This window comes from Myiozetetes cayanensis, unplaced genomic scaffold (assembly GCF_022539395.1).
Source record: "Myiozetetes cayanensis isolate MyiCay16 unplaced genomic scaffold, myiCay2020 scf19, whole genome shotgun sequence".
NCBI classification, from domain to species: Eukaryota; Metazoa; Chordata; class Aves; order Passeriformes; family Tyrannidae; genus Myiozetetes; species Myiozetetes cayanensis.
The window spans coordinates 9819033-9835840 of NW_026087400.1; the positions used below are offsets into that span (position 1 = coordinate 9819033).

The 16808-nt window shown below is 44.8% G+C and overlaps 2 protein-coding genes across 2 annotated transcripts; one reads left to right on the top strand and one right to left on the bottom strand.

Annotated features, from left to right (window-relative positions):
• Nucleotides 1–7095: 7095 nt before the first annotated feature.
• On the bottom strand, nucleotides 7096–8897 carry MOCS3 (molybdenum cofactor synthesis 3). Its single transcript, XM_050314041.1, has one exon. It carries the CDS (start codon nucleotides 8895–8897, stop codon nucleotides 7353–7355), a length of 1545 nt encoding a protein of 514 aa, XP_050169998.1. The 3' UTR covers nucleotides 7096–7352.
• Nucleotides 8896–13169, top strand: DPM1 (dolichyl-phosphate mannosyltransferase subunit 1, catalytic). The gene is made up of 9 exons (XM_050314042.1): nucleotides 8896–9086; nucleotides 9680–9779; nucleotides 9933–9966; nucleotides 10574–10650; nucleotides 10760–10785; nucleotides 11101–11196; nucleotides 11635–11703; nucleotides 11983–12097; nucleotides 12787–13169. Exons 1-9 carry the CDS (start codon nucleotides 8896–8898, stop codon nucleotides 12889–12891), a joined length of 813 nt encoding a protein of 270 aa, XP_050169999.1. The 3' UTR covers nucleotides 12892–13169.
• The last annotated feature ends 3639 nt before the right edge of the window (nucleotides 13170–16808 follow it).

Genomic DNA, 16808 nt, shown 5'->3' on the forward strand with positions numbered 1-16808 from the left:
CAAGTGCTTCCCAGCCATCATCTGGAGATGGGAGTTTTTAAAAAAACACAACCATTTGTTTCCAAAACCAGACAGCTCATTTTTCAGCTCCCATTCGTGCAAGTGAAGTGGTCAGCAAGATAATAATGTTTCTCTTTCTGTTAAAGACACCATAATTTAAATGGTGCCCACCTCAGAATCAAAGTGCTGGGGACTGGCATAAATTTCTATAGTTAATCATATAGAGAAATGAAGTTCTGACACAATTGCTGAATGATAAATTGAAGTAATGCTCTCAATCTCATTAGTGATGCACCCGATGTCACAACGAAGCTGAGCGATATCATCTGTAACTTTTACAGGGATGGCAGTTTCCAGGTCAGTCAAGGAAAAGATGACTCAGTTTCACTCATAAATAAAAGAACATTTTGGGAAATCAATAAATACCATCCTCAAGCAAAACCACATCCAACACTGTGGAGTTGCAGGTCTTTAATTTGGGAGAGGAGTAGTTCTGAGGACAACCTGAGTGGGGAAGATTAAGCATCACATGGCACAGTGGGTGAAGTTATCTTAGGTGAGAGCAGAGATCACAAATTCAACAAGGGATCACAGGATGAAAATTAACATAATTTCATGGGAATGGGAAAGCAACAGCAGCAACAGAAGCATGAGGCAAAGCTGGATCCTCATCCCACCATGGAGGCTTCTAGAACCCCTGAAATTGCACTAAGAAAACGTTCCTTTTGGTGGGACCTGTGAAAACCTACCTGAGCATTTTCCCCTGCTGACTCCTCCTCTCCACTGGCAGCAGGAGCTCTGGCCCACAGCTAAAGGAGTGTGAGCACTTCAAGGGGAATTTCTTCCTGGAAGAGGCTGTCAGACATTGGAAGGAGCTGCCCAGGGAGGTTTGGAGTCCCCATCCCTGGAGGTGTCCAAGGAACGACTGGATGTGGCACTCAGTGCTCTGGGCTGGGGGACAAGGCTTGGACTCAATGGGCTGGGAGGGCTTTTCCAACCTCAGTGTTTCTGGGATTCTGTGATGAGGAATGGTTAAATTTTTGCATATCACTGACAGGGAAAGCCACAGGGCGAGTGTTCCCTGTAAATCCGACTCCCGTTATTTGCTGTATTTGTGTGCAGTTGTGTTTCTGACCAGGAAAGGGACAGCACTCCAGCAGGCCTGGCCCCAGAGTCTGGTCAGTGCTAGGAGAGTCAAAAATCACTGAGAACACCATAAATCCAAGGTGTGAGTCAGTGTTTGGGGAAAAGAACGGGCTTTCCTCCGTGCCCGATCCCAGGATCTTACATTGCCATCTACGGGCCGCTCCCGGCAGCTCCCGCTGATTCCTGGTCCTGGAGCTCCCACCCGCACCAGCCGACATGAAAAGGAGCTGTAAAACATTTTGGGAAATTCTTTTTAAAATACAGAGGGAAATATTCGATCCATTGCACATCTGGCCTGTCATTTCCAGAGCAGGCCGGTGGATCTGCAGGGAAACGAGGACGAGGATACACCCTCACCAGAGCTTCCTGGGAAGTGCAAAGCTCATATTGACACTACATAAACCCTCATAAAAATATTTATGCAGCATTTCTTTGGCTGGAATATTGGCAAGTGACATCTTTCAAAAGGCTAATGGAACTTTATCCAACTAAAATTAACAAACTTCGAGGTCACGGGGTGCAATGTAAACACCTCCATCTCTCGCACAGGAGCAGCCTGGTAAGGAAGCAGTTATGGTTTTATGTGCGAAAGAAATTGAAGATGAAAAGGCATCTACAGTGTTTTAATTGGTTCAAATCATTGTCACACCTGTTACCTCCCACTACTACAGTAATAAAATTAAACTGAGAGCAGAGATTAAAAAACATGTTTGAAATGGACAATATGCAAGTCCTGGAAATTATTTCTATAGATTCTGCCTAATATAGATCTGTCACAGTCATCCTCTGGGTGTGCACATACATACCTGTATACCTGTACATAAAAATACACACAGAAAAAAACCAAGTCTAAACACTTTAATCTATTATTTTAAGAATTTCAAGCCCTTACATAGTGAAATTAGAGATCTGTTTCCCAAAATAAGAACTTCTGGCAGGGCCTGTAGCAGTGGGACAAGGGGTAGCAGATTTAAACTACAAGAGGGTAGATTCAGAATAACTATAGGGAAGACTTTTATTACAATAAGGGTGGTGAGGCCCTGGCAAGGTTGCCCAGAGTAGCTGTGACTGCCCCATCCCTGGAAGTGTTCAAGCCAGGTTGGATAAACTTGGAGCAACCTGGGATAGTGGAAGGTATCCCTGCCCACTGCAGGGCTTTGGAGCAAATGATCTTAAACGGTCCCTTCCAACCCAAATCACCCCGTGATTCCAGGACCCCTTTCACCACAGGTGAATGCCCCTTTGCCTAAGAGAGTTCATTCATTTCCCAGTCAAATATCTACAGAGCCATTTCAAATTTGGAAATAACCTTTCTTTGCAAGGCAGGGATTTGGTCTCTTAGCAACAGCACGAACACCTCGTGAACCAAACTACGGCTTCCTGGCACAGCAGGGCCTCGTGCCATGGGCATGGAGAAGCCACAAGAACATCCAACTGCTGGCTCCTCCCTTCAGGGACTGATGGCAAAGGGGCAGGGCAGCAAATCCCACAGTGAACCCCCCCATCAAGGCCCCGGTGGAGGTTGGCAGCTGGGCCATGGACAGCACATTCCAGCCTGGATTGCTCTGCCTAAGCCATGTTTCCCAGATGTTGGTTCTGGCTAAAGCTGCAGCCTGACTCTGGTTTTCAACAGACACCATCACTTTGAGCAGCCCTAATGCAGACCAGGAGTAGCTTCTTCTCTGGCTGGGAAACTTGTACCACAGCAGGACTGGACTGAACTCTTACCAATGTGCTTTTCTGATAAGATTCAGATGACAGCCATCATTTTGGAGGGAAGCTATTTTTTGTTCTTAGCATGAGCATGAAATATTAGACTTGCAAGCACTTCACAATAGAAAGAACAAGAGGTCAGAGCAGCACCATCACATGGATATGTTTCAGTTGGCTTTGACTATCAGCTGAATCAGTCACCTGAAATATATTGTGAAGATGATCAAATGAACCTGTTCAATGATAAAAGACTAGAGAACAGGCAAAGAGGGCATTTTCCCTTCCCTTTGCTGCTGTATGGAGAGTACAGAGCGTGCTGCTGTATGGCACAACACAGATTAGAATGGACTTGTGCTCTAAATGGCCAAGCTTTTGTCATTGCAATACCCCCCTGCCTTGTCCAAGTCCCATAACCCATGAATCTGAGCTATTAGAACTGTTCCAGAACAACATGCTTATTAAATTGCTTCCTTGGAATCTGGTCACTGAGGACACAGTGGGCACACAGCAGAGACTGGGGAAAGAGTGACTTGCCCAGGAGTGCAGCCAAAACTTAGCAGAGACTCTGCATTTCTCCTCTGTCTTTTGCCTTGTTCGTGAAACCATTGCCCTTCTGGACAACTGAGTCACTGGAGGAGAAAGCTCTGGGAAATCTTTTTGTCTCCTTCCTTCCTAACCAGGCCTCCAATCAAGTACTGCTTTTCCTGCACCGTATTTATTTCCCCACCAAGAAACTGAAGCTGCAGAGTGAGGTAAGGAAAGGGGTTGGTATATTTAACCAAGTAACACAACCCACAGAAGGTTAATACCACAAGCCAATTCATGTGTGTGTTCTCCTGCCATTCACATTGTGCTCCAAATTTTGCTGCCCTAATAGGTGTTAATCTCCAATTTATTCAATTTCCCTCGTCTTCTTTCAAAAGAGCTGTTCAAAACCAGCTCTTTCTAAGCTTGAATTGCCTTTCATAGCCTGGGGATGGCTGTGGTTTATTAACTTGCAGTGCCACCTAGCACACAGCCTTCACATTATTTTTTCTGTAGTTTCAGAAAGCTCTAAGTTTTCATATTAAAAAAAAAACAACACAACCTTGTGCTTGGAGTATTTTAAGCATCTAGTGCAAAGTTTTGTTTTGAACAGCTAAATTTCTATTAGAAATTATGCTTTCTAATAGGGTAATAACAATCAAGATGCTCACATGCCTAAAATTCTGGTGTGTGAACTTTGAGGACCAGTTTTGACTACATCCCCTATACAGTTGTCTACAAATACTCCTATTAATTGTTAGGGGATTTTTAAAAAATCCTACGCTTTGATAGCAGGTCAGTGGTGAATTTATTGGGGTTTTGAGATAACAGAGACTTCTGCCAGGTTATCAAGGCACATTAGTACAAAAACTGTAGGCATGTTTTAGACTGGTCTACAAGCTTGACCAACTCAATTTGCTTTGCCTTAAAATACCACCCATGGCTCAGGAATAAACAGGATTAGAAATGAACTGCAGCCATCCCAGAGAGCAACACATGGGAGACATTAAAAGGCAGCAGCCACTGTGGATCCCCCCCCAAACCCTGAGGTGGGAGCTGTTCCTGTGCCAAATCCTAGGAAGGCATTTAAAGAGAATATAACAAAAAAAGGCAAAAGGCAACCTTGTGACATGGAGGGAAGGACAAGGAGATAAACCCCCTGTGCTGCCCAACCTTCTTTCTCCTGGTAACACATCCCAGAGCATCAGAGCTCCGTGGCCAAAGCACCTTCTCTTCGCTCACAACGGCAACACCCACCAGTATTTCGACAGGACTTTGGCAGCATTACAGAATCATAAAGTTTTATTGCACCTCTTAGAATTTCTAAGTAGAGTTTCTCTAGCAGTAGAGAAACCACCAGGTGTTTTATAGAGCTCGGGAATTAAAGCACGTCAAAATAAAAGATAAGTCTGCAATAATAAGAATGGTTTGGTGCTTAGATATGATTTTATGATCCTTGATTTTTCAGCTTATCTTCAAAGAGCCCAGCACTGCTGAGGGCTGTGCTTACAGGATGACCTGTGTGTCAGTTTAGCAAGCCAAGGGGAAAAAAATAAGATAAAATAAAATCCCTAGCATGTAAAGAGTGAAATTTGACAAGCACTATGGACTCCAGCTTTGTCTGAGAGACATGGAAGATGTTTCCATATTTGCTGAGGATTTAATTGCTACTCTAAGTCAAGGAAGAGAACTTTTTTTCCAAAGAAACCTACGTTTTGCATACTCCCTTGAGAGCAGAACTGAGCCACCAGTTCTTTCTCTCCTCTATAAAATACCCTCCTCTATATTGTATGCCTAATTAGTTCTGTATAGAACTCTCTTTATGTAAAAATCACAGATGCATTTCAGATGCTGCACTCCTGTAGGAGCTTTGGACATTGGTCCCTGCAGAATGGTAAGAATGGTCTTTCCAAAAAGCCATTTTAATAGAAAACATCCTCGAAAGTTTGTCTCTCATCAGCCTGCCAGTTTTGATATCAGTCTGGTTTGGGCCCATTTTCATTCATCCTTATCACTGAATTTCCACAGAATTCTCCAGAACCTCCGGGTGTTGACTGTTTCCTATAAAGACTCACAGTCTGGATTCCTGCTTGAAAATGCACTGCAAGAAACTCACGTTTAAATTTGCTACAAAATATTCTCCTTCTTCTGTCCCAGAATTGGCAAACACTTGCTGCTAAATGTTTAACCTGAGCCATAGAATATGCTGAGTTGGAAGGGACCCTCAAGGATCAGAGTCCAACTCCTGCTTTATTGATAGTTTAATGAGTCCTGGGAAGGGATGAGAACATCAGCAGAGAACATGACATTTCAGGACAACACACAGGCAAAAAAAGCTGTAACAAGGGAAAAGGCTTCACACCACTTAGATTTAGAATCCAAGTCTTTCCCTTCTCTCCAGGTCCTTGGGTTCACCTTGCTTGGAGTGACTGGAAAGGTGTCCCTTTTTCAGGAGTAGATGGGTGTGTGACACCCCTCACCCCGCTGTGGGTGTTTCAGAATTACTGCTATTGCTGCCTTTAGTGCTCCAGTCTCTCCTTGACATCACAGCAAAGACAGAAAAATGAAAACACAGGTCAGGCATTTCAAACAAGTCCCTCTGGTTTCCAATTCCCAGAAAGAGGCACCCACCAGGACCCAAACATTCTGGTTGAGCTGAGCCTCCACTGTCCATCTGAAAAGCACACACCACAAACACTAAAACTTTGGTTATAAGTCATGTCCTTCCATACTTTGATTGTCCTGTAAACAGTGAGACACAACTCTGTTCATAAACTCACATCCCTCCTTCCTTCACAAGACTGTCATTGCCAGAACCATGGCATGTTATAATAAAGCAGGAGTGTGGCTGTTCTCAAATTTATTTTACTAAAATATATCTTTTCAACTACTAGTTATAATGGCACTACCCTTTTTCTTTTTTTTCCCCCAGATGCAATGTGAAGAATAAGTCATGACAGGTGTTTTTTTCCTCCTTGGGAAGTAAAGAAATTCATACCTTAATTAATATAAGGAGATAATTACTATGCTGAAGTGATGAGGCCTCAGGCAGCTCTGTTGAGAAGCTATTTATTTCTCTTTCTATTCATTCAGTTCAACTGCAGATACTTCTCAGATGTGCAGAACTCTCCACAAATAGGGAGATACAACTGCCAAACAGGGAGAAAACTTAGGAAATAGGTCTTTGCCCTTGCAGAAGGGAGGATAAATATGTATTTTTTCCTCTCCCCTCCCACCCCTTATCTCTCAACCTCTGAAATCTAAGCACTGACAAAAGCACTTTCTGTCTGTTTTACAAACTTCCTGGGGTCAGACTTACATCTTATTAACAGCTAATCTCAGTTTCTCTATTCAAGTTGGAGAATCCACTTTTTTTGCCAGCCCACAGTGGGGATGGCTGGCTCTGGAAGTTCTTAGCACAACCCCCTTGCTGTAGGTGCTCTTCTCTGCCATAAATACACAAGGCTCCTACAGAGAACTAAAAGATGTTGACCACAATGGTCTCATCAGTGCTGCCTTGGCAATTCCCTGTGACAGATTAGTAGTGGTACAGATCAGCTAGAGATTAACAGTTATTTTTTTAAATTGCTTTATGCACTGTTTCCATCTGCAAAGGAGTTTGGAGATTGAGTAAAAACATGATTCCTGAGCTTTGTCATTTTCAGGTTACAATTAGTAATTAGGAGCCATTCTCAATCATTACATGCACAATTCAGTAGTTATACCAAGTTTTTACTATTAAATCATAACCAAGAAACACATTTCTCTCCATTCCCATGGACAGATTCATATCTTTATAAAAAAAAAATCAAACATCTAGAAAAATACATAGCGTTTTTGGAAAAAAAAGTAACATAAAAAAGCAACATGGCATTTCTGGTTTTTTCATGTGATATAGTCATTACACAGAGAAGATGAAAACCTATGCAACCTACTAGGAAAACGTGTGGTTTTTTCACCATAAATTTCTAGTACTGAGGGAATGTTGGATCAATTTTAGTGGCCCAGGCCATGAGCCCCCCTTTAATATCCTTTGCTAACACAGAACCAGATTCTTTGGCAGGTAGCTCCTGCAGGATTTTTACAGCCTTCTGGGAATCATTTCCCAATTTGCAAACAACATATACAGGAGGAGATGCTTGGTCATTAGTTCTCTGCTTCTCTTCACGAATTCTTTTTTCTAAATACTCCAGCTGTTCCTCATCCTTCTCTTCCAGTTTGCTCAGCGGGATGTGGACGGCGTGTTCCAGGCGGCAGATATCCACCTCCACCTGCGGGCGGACATCCAGCAGCACGTGAGGAACCCTGTCATCCAGCACTTTCTTGTACTGCTCTACCGAGATCCTGTCCTCGCTGGGCAGCAGATGCAGAGCCCTACACTTGTCCGTGGCAGAAGAACCACAGAACGCCTCGTAGTCCTGCAGGCAGGTGACGGTGGGGTTGTCCCCGCACACGGCACAGTCTGGTTTCTTTGGTCTCAGCTTGATGTTGCGGAACCTCCCTTCGAGGGCGTCGAACATGAGCATGAACTGGTTGAAGGAGGAGCCCATTCCCGAGGCGATCTTGATCACTTCCAGGGCCTGGATGCAGCCGATGATGCCGGGCACGACCCCCAGCACGCCCCCGTCGGCGCAGCGGGTCACGGTGTCGGGCGGGGGCGGCTCGGGGAACAGGCAGCGGTAGCAGGGCCCCCCGCCGTAGTTGTACACGACGAGCTGCCCTTCGAGGCGCAGGGCGCTGCCGGACACCAGCGGCTTCCCCGCCAGCACACACGCGTCGTTCACCAGGTACCGCGTGGGCGCGTTGTCGGAGCAGTCGGCGACAATGTCGTACTGTCGCACGAGGCGCAGCGCGGAGCGCGGGCTCAGCGCCCCGCAGTAGGGCACGTACTGCACCGCCGAGTTCAGCCGCCGCAGCGCCGCGGCCGCCGAGACCGCCTTGGGCCGGCCCCGCCGCGCCTCGCCGTGCAGCACCTGCCGCTGCAGGTTGCTGGTCTCCACCACGTCGTGGTCCAGCAGCCCCAGGCGGCCCACGCCCACCGCCGCCAGGTACTGCGCCAGGGGACAGCCGAGCCCGCCGCACCCAACCACGAGCACGGCGCTCCGCGCCAGGCGCAGCTGGCCCCGCACGCCGAGCTCGGGCAGCACCAGCTGCCGGCTGTACCGCGCGATCTCGGCCGCGCTCAGCGCCGCGCGGGGCGGCAGCGGCGGCAGCTCAGCAGGGAAGGCGCCGGCCCCCTCCGCATCATCACCATCATCACCATCACCATCACCATCGGCGCTGCCCGCGTCCCCCCGCGCCAGCAGGTCCCGCAGCCCGCGGTCTCCATGCTCCTCCTCGGCATCCCCCAGCGCCTCCTCGGCCGCTCCATCCCCCTCCTCGTCCTGGTCCTGCTGCTGCTCGGCGCTGTCCCCCCGCGCCAGCTCAGCCTGCAGGCGCTCCCGCAGCCCGCGCAGCTCCCGCTCCCTCCGGCGGATCTCGGCCCGCAGCCGCGCCGCCCCCGCGCCCGCCATGGCCGCGCCGCTCCCTCCTCCCGCCCCGCCCCGGCCCGGCCCGCCCGGCGCGGCGGCGCTTCCGGCGGCCGCGTCACTGCCGACATGGCGGCACCGCCCCCAGCGCCTCTCGGTGCTGCTGCCCACCTACAACGAGCGCGACAACCTGCCGCTCGTCGTGTGGCTGCTGGTGCGCACCTTCCGAGACAGGTTCGGCCGGCGGCACGGGAGGGCCGGGGGCTGGCGGGTCGGTTACACCCCCGGTGTGGGGCCGGGCGGGGTGAGCGGGGACGGCGGTGTCTGTAGGGCCGGGGATGCCCGGAGGTGACACCGACACACGGACGGCACAGGTGAGGAGGGCAGGAACATCATCCGAACCCGGAGTGGACTGCAGAATCACGGAATCCCGGAATCACTGAGGTTGGGAAAGCCCTCCCAGCCCGTGGAGTCCAAGCTGTGCCCCATCCCCACATTGTCACCCAGCCCGCAGCACTGAGTGCCACGTCCAGGCGTTCCTTGGACACCTCCAGGGATGGGGACTCCAAACTTCCCTGGGCACGCCCTTCCAATGCCTGACCACCCTCTCCATGAAGAAATTCCTCCTGATGTCCAACCTGAACCTCCCCTGGCACAGCTTGAGGCTGTTCCTTCTTGTTCCTTGGGAGCAGAGCCCGAACCCCCCACAGCGTGGCTCTGACCCCACGAAATCTCTGCTCTGGTCCTCAGCTTCCTGCCCTTCACAAGGATTTAGGGAGGGAATCAGGGGTTTCTGTTTGTTCATTGAAAAATAATTTTCATTTCAGTGGAATCGATTTTGAAATTATCATCATTGATGATGGAAGCCCAGATGGGACACAGGAAATCGCTGAGCAGTTGGAAAAAATATACGGATCAGATAAAATTGTGAGTTGTGTGTTCTGTAACTTTTTTCTCTAGAAATTAAAACTAAACTTTAAAATATGTTCATATCTTGAAAACAGCAACTTTTAAGGTGTCACTAAAATGAATTAAAAACTGTACTTCAAGTAATATATGCGTCTTTTACATTTTCTGCAGCTTCTGAGACCCAGACCAAGAAAGCTGGGCCTGGGTAAGTCCTTATTAACTCTGATTTAGTAATATAAAATTTTTGCTGTATACTTTGATTGATCTAGTATATAAAGGTCCAGAAAAAATTACACTAAAACCCAAAAGCAGAAATGTATGTTTTCATCAAGTTGTTTGCAAGCAAACAAGGTTAAAAATGCACACATAAATATCCCAGTTTGTTTATAAAACGTTTCCCACAACTTCATACCTGCTCCTTTCCCTCCCACCCCCATTCCCTGAGTGCAGAATGAGGGTTTGAACTGTCAGTGATATTTGGAGCCTGAGTCCTATTCTATTTTAGTGCCTGTAGTGCTTTTGTAAATGAGATTTCAGATAGTGACCCACTTCTGCAGTCAAGTCTCTTTGTGCATTTCTGGTGCAGTGGGACCTGCCAAGGTTTATATTTTTAAAATCCAGGGCTGAAATCATAGGGAAAAAGGAATAAGAATTTTAATGTTTATCCACTAATACATCATTTGAAAATAATTTAGGAGTTTTTTACTTGATCGTTTTCTAGCGGAGGTTTTAGAAAATGAAGGGAAGACTGTGGCTGGAAGATTGCACATGTTAAAGTTATGAGGGAAATATTTCTGTGCTGTTTTCACCAGGCACTGCTTACATTCATGGAATGAAGCATGCCACTGGGAATTTCATTGTCATTATGGATGCTGACCTCTCTCACCATGTAAGTCTGTATTTCATGTTCTGTGGGTTTAGTCTGTTAGAATTAATTGGTTGGTTTTATTTTACCCCTGCCCTTTTGTCTTTTCTGATCTGTTTTCCTTCCATTTCAGCCAAAATTTATTCCAGAGTTTATCAGGTAGGTGCCAATGGTAGTATGAAAATGCAAGTTGATCTTTATAAATTATTTATGAACTCCTGTGTGAAATTCTGTGCCATAGTAGGTAAAAGGTAATCATAAGATTCCCTGAAGTAGCTCTTTTTAAGAAAACAATTAACAAGTGTCTAAATAATGCTTATAACCACCCTAAGTTCTGCTTGCCTCTCTTCTCTACTTACTTATTTAAAAGTTTGTAAACTTCAGATTTTGTATTAAAAGAGTGATTGTTCTTACTCTGAAATTTGTACTTTGAAATATTCCTCCTGTTTTTCTGATAAAACCAATTGTTTATAGAAAGCAGAAAGAAGGCAATTTTGATATTGTATCTGGAACAAGATATAAAGGAAATGGAGGGGTATATGGCTGGGATTTGAGAAGAAAATTAATCAGGTCAGTGTTTTTCAGATATTTACACATAAAATTGTTATTTATAAATCGTAATTCCATACATGCCATCTGTGTGAGCTGAACTGAGTCTTTAGTCAGCAGAACTGCTGTACCTGCTTGGGCACTGCAAAATCACATTAAATACCACAAGTGTGCACCACTGGCAAATTGTATCCTTGTTTTTTCTTCATAGAGAAGTTCAATGATCTCCTAATTATCTGCTTTTGAAAAACAAAACATTGGGTGTTTGATTTCAAGATTCTATAATTTATTAATCAAATCTAGAATTGAAACACACTAGAAATCTGTTTTTATTCATATTAAGCAATAAAAGTTTTGTTGGGTTGGGGGGGGATTATATGTACTTATTTTTTAGAAATTCTGCTTGATCTTTGGGAATTGTGTGCTGGGCAACTCTGACATTCATGTTTTCCTTCCCAGCCGTGGTGCCAATTTTCTGACTCAGGTTTTGCTGAGACCGGGAGCATCAGACCTCACAGGGAGTTTCAGGTATGGCTCTGGTTTGCAATTCATCGAGTTCATTGGAAATTAAAAATCTGCTGAAGAGGGAATTGGAATAAGAACAGCCCTTCGTTACTGAGGGCTGTGAAATCTCCTTGGGAAGGGTGGAAGAAATAGTGGACTAGATTGCAAGAACTGCTGCTCCTATGGCTTTGTTCAAGATTTTATAAATAGGAATGAGATGAGTGAGGGATTGCAGTTCAGATTCCCACACACTGCCTTGATTTCCAAAGTTTCAGGTTTCATTTTCTTTGTAACTGTTTACAGGTTGTACAGAAAAGAAGTCCTGCAGAAACTCATGGAGAAATGTGTTTCTAAAGGCTACGTCTTCCAGATGGAGATGATTGTTCGGGCCAGGCAGTTGGGATACACCATTGGAGAGGTACAGGACAAGTTTGATAAGGATCTCATGCTTTTGTGTAAAGGGACACACAGATGACTGAACTTCCTGTGCTCCCAAGAAGCAGCCAAGATTTTCAAACTAATATAAAGAAATTACAGGTGTAGAACTCTTTATTTTGCCAGCTTTGCCAGGTGAATACTGGATCTGAATTTCCAGTTACTTATTCCCCTGGCTGATAAGATTCTGAGATCCCTCCCTCTTCCTGTTGCCACTCCTTTAGCTGCATGCAATTTTACAAGGCTTTTCAAAGGAGGGCAATGTGCACTGTCATATTCAGGAGCCATCTCCCAGCCAGGGTGAGGCTGAGCTGCTCCGTGCTGGTGGGATATTGGTGCTTCCTGGGGCTCTGGCTCAAAGGTACTGAACTGAACAAGGAAAGTGCTGGAGGTTGATTTGAAGCCCCCAGGCTTAAAACACTGAGGTTGTTCTGACTGGTGTACCATCCAGCCACTGAGTGATGTCTTGGGATCATCTTTCAAGGTGATAAGCCAAATAATTTTGTGCTCCTCAGCCACTGGGAAGAGCTGACACGAAGGAAGCCAGTCTGGTGCTTGCTTTGCTCCAGTGTCTGAAAATGCTGTAGTTCAAAGGCCATTGTTTTGTGTAGAGAATCTCTGATTATTTAGGTTTTGAACCTTAACAATATGTTGTTTTGTTTGTTTCAACAGGTTCCTATTTCATTTGTGGACCGTGTCTATGGAGAATCCAAACTGGGAGGCAATGAAATAGTTTCCTTCCTAAAGGGGCTCTTGACCTTGTTTGCCACAACGTGATAGTTTGTCCTAAATTCACTTTCTTAGTCAAATATTTTCTGACATCTGTGTAGTTTTTAATATATAACAGCAGAAGCTTGATAATCTATGTGGTGACCACAAGACCTGCTATAAACTACAAATTAAACAAACCACCAACAATAAACTAAATCCACTGTCTCCCAGAATGCTCCTTCCAAAAAGAAATGAACTGTATGTTAAACTAAAAACTAATAAAGGCTAATGATTTTCTATTTTTGTAAAAACAATGAAGTCTTAATAAAGAACACAAAGCTCAATGATCTTTTGCATTTGGAAAGGAATCATTATTCAGCTAAAGATGATTTTGAAATAAAGACAAGTAAGGACATAAAAAAAAAGGAATTTCTTACCTTTGTTCTGTGGTTTGCAGATATTCATTTAAATGAATGTCCTTTAAATTAGTGTCCTTTCTTTCCTCAGCACGTGTCTTAAAGCAGCTCCATGTTTCTGCAGATCTGATAACACAAAGTTCAGGATAACAGAAGACCCAGTTCATCTCAGTGAAGATATTTTAGATTTTTTTGGTCTTATGTCAAATAACAATTTGCAATGTAAAGTCTGTATTTGCTCCAGATCCTGTGGAAGGAAACACAAACAGAGCAATACTAGTTTTTGTTTCATGGTTTGATAGAGCCAGAACTCAGAAATTCCAAAGCCCTTGCAATCAAATGTGCACTGGGGAGGAGGGTGAAATTATTCTGATAATGGCTTTATATATATGAAAAATTATGTCCTTTTTTTTTTGGGGGGTACTTGTATCAGAAAATTAATGGTAGGAGAGGAGAATCAACAAATGTCTTGAAAATGCTGCCTATTTGGCTTGTGTTTGTCTGCATTCCTTTACACCAGATACAATTGTTACTATTTGAAAAAGAACTTTAGAAAGTCTGTAGATAAATGATAAATTCATATTTCAGATAGTCTTTTATCACATTGATAAAAATAATTAAGTAATACTTTAAAACAAAGGTTATTTCCTAGTGGGCTGCTTTAGAGCTCTTTCTGTGTTCTTTAGTGGAGTTGTACAGATACAGTTTCTCCTTTTCTGACTATTCAGAGCAAATGTTTCATATTTCATTTGCCTACAAATAATAAATAATAAAAAATATAGCTGTAAGTTTTTGAATCTTTGTGTAACTGGATCACAGTGACTGAACCGTACATTTGGTGACATTTGCCTGTAATTTTTCCAAATATATATAATTTCATTTGGTGCAGACTAATCAGATCTAATAATATGTGCAGAGGGATGTCTCTGGGTCCAAAGCCCACTGAATCTCCAATAAGAGGTTTCATCTATTTATGTTTCATTTGGAGATTTCATGGCAACCCCTGATATTTTAAGTTGAAAACAAAGTTTTTGATGACTAAATAGTGAGGTTTTGGATGTTTATTGAAATTTACATAATGCTGATCATTTGCTAGAATGCAAACTGGGGAACAGCAGCAGGGAGGACGTGGAGCTGCTGGAGTGAGTCCAGAGGAGGCCACGGAGATGCTCCAAGGGCTGGAGCAGCTCTGCTCTGGAGCCAGGCTGGGAGAGCTGGAGGGTTCACCTGGGGAAGAGAAGGCTCTGAGAGACCTGAGAGTCCCTTCCAGGGCCTAAAGGGGCTCCAGGAGAGCTGGAGAGGGACTTGGGACAAGGGATGGAGGGACAGGACAAGGGGGAATGTGTTCCCACTGCCAAAGGGCAGGGTTAGATGGATATTGGGAAGGAATTCCTCCCTGTGGCAGAGGTGAGGCCCTGGCACAGGTTGCCCAGAGAAGCTGTGGCTGCCCCATCCCTGGAAGTGTCCAAGGCCAGGTTGGGATGGGGCTTGGAGCAACCTGGGCTAGTGGAAGGTGTCCCTGCCCATGGCAGGGCGTGGGATTCAATGAACTTAAGGGATGCTTCCAACCCAACCCATTTCATGATTCTACATTCCCTATTTCTCGTTCCCATTTTCCATTTCCTATTATTTTACGGACCCTGCTTATCCTCTCATCATACTCAGTCTTGTCTTTTCCATGTCCCCAGAGAAGCCACACTACACTTGCCATTCTCCAAGTGTTAGTAGCAGACTGTAGTAGAACAGCAGTTCTATGATCTTTAGAGTTCAGGTGCTTAGAACTCCATACAATGTCTTAAATATTCATGTACTAGGGATTTATAAAGTGGCATTTTAATTCTCAGCTCCTTTCTTAATACCATTGCAATTCTCTATTTGCCTTGTTTTGGCCACCACGAAACACTGACTTGACATTTACAGAGAATTTTTCATTTCGTGTCCCTGGTTTTACAGTTCTACATAAATCAGCTTTCCTTAATTACATCCATATTCATTTCCTATGAAGGCACAAATACTTTGCTAATGCACTTTCTCTATTATACTTTCTTAGGAATCTGTGTCTGCAAGCACTCAATCATTTGGCAAGAACAGGAGCTTTAATTGCTTCCTGGCTCAAATCAGTGCATGGCAGGGATATATTTGGTCGGGCACGTTTAATGAAGGGGGGAAGAAGGTAACTCACAGTTCAGTTTCCCCTGAGCAGATTTAGGTCTGTGATTCACAAGGCCGAGAAGTTCAATCCCTCTGACCCAGACCACGGGGATCCTGGAGCTGGGACAAAACCACTTCAGACACCCAAGGTTAATGTGCCCAAGAGGATGTGAAACCAGGAGCAAAGCAAGATCCCTGCCTGTTTGGGTGAGGGTTTGTCTGGTCTGAGGTTGGAGGGAGCTGGCTTCTGTTTTGGTTTGGGTTCTCTGTGCAATCTTTATGAGGCTCTAATCTGAGCCTGCAATAAAGATGTGCCCAGCTGCCAACACAAACACGATAATCAAACATATTTTCCAGTGGACTGCGTAGAAATCCAGCCACAAGGTTCCACAACCTTCTGCATATCAACAGTAAAAAATAATGATGACTAATCAATAATATTTACTTAAGGGTCTATCAGGATTCCAAGTATAAGCATGGATTGAAATCTTGGCACAGAGGACTGAAATGACAGATTGCCTGCTCAGTTCAATTCGTGGGTAACTTCAGCGACAGATTTCAGGGGCTGGCATTCCAGAGCTGCAGGCAAATGGTAATATTGGGATCAGCAGGAACAGGGGATGTGCAGAGGAGAGGAATCCTTACCAAACTTTTCACTGTTCATGACATCACCTCCATGCTGCAGAAGACATGAGTAAACTGGCAAAGCACAGGAACTTTATGAGCATCATCTCTTCCTCTGCTCCTGCCAAATTGTACCTTATTTCTCCAGACATTGTGGCAATTTGTAATTTCCTTACAGACTGTGATTGTTACTGGTCAGGGGGAAATACACCAACACTGCAGAGAGAAGACCACATTGCAACTTTTAATCCAAAATTAGGTCTGAAAACTCAGCCCGAGGGAGGGATTGCAAGAAAGCAGTAGAGGGCTAAGAGCATAAAATGGAGTGTTATCCCTGCAGGGGTGGCTGCACTGACTGTTCAACAGAAACTGGTACCAATGGTGCATCATAATAAACAAACACCACCTTAACCACCCTGTGTTTGGCTCACAAACCTCTTTCCTGTTCCGACTTTTTGCAAACACGTCACACCCCAGCAGGAGAACCCAGACAAAACCACAGCTGAGAACTTGTTTCCTGGGAAACTGAGGGTGGTTCTCTAACACAAGTCCTAAAATGCTGTGCTCTCAGGACCAGCATGATCTGAGCACTAAAGGATACTTGTGGTTTTGCTCCAGAACAGGAAAGATGTTGACTGAAAGCACTGACAACAGGTAAGATATCCACAGAAGTGTAGCTTGTCATGGCATCACCCCCAAATGAGAGGACACTTGACTGACCAGCTTCCAAGAGAAATTAAGTTGTTAGTTATGACAGATAAATTTCCTATTGGTCTGACTAAGGGACTTTCA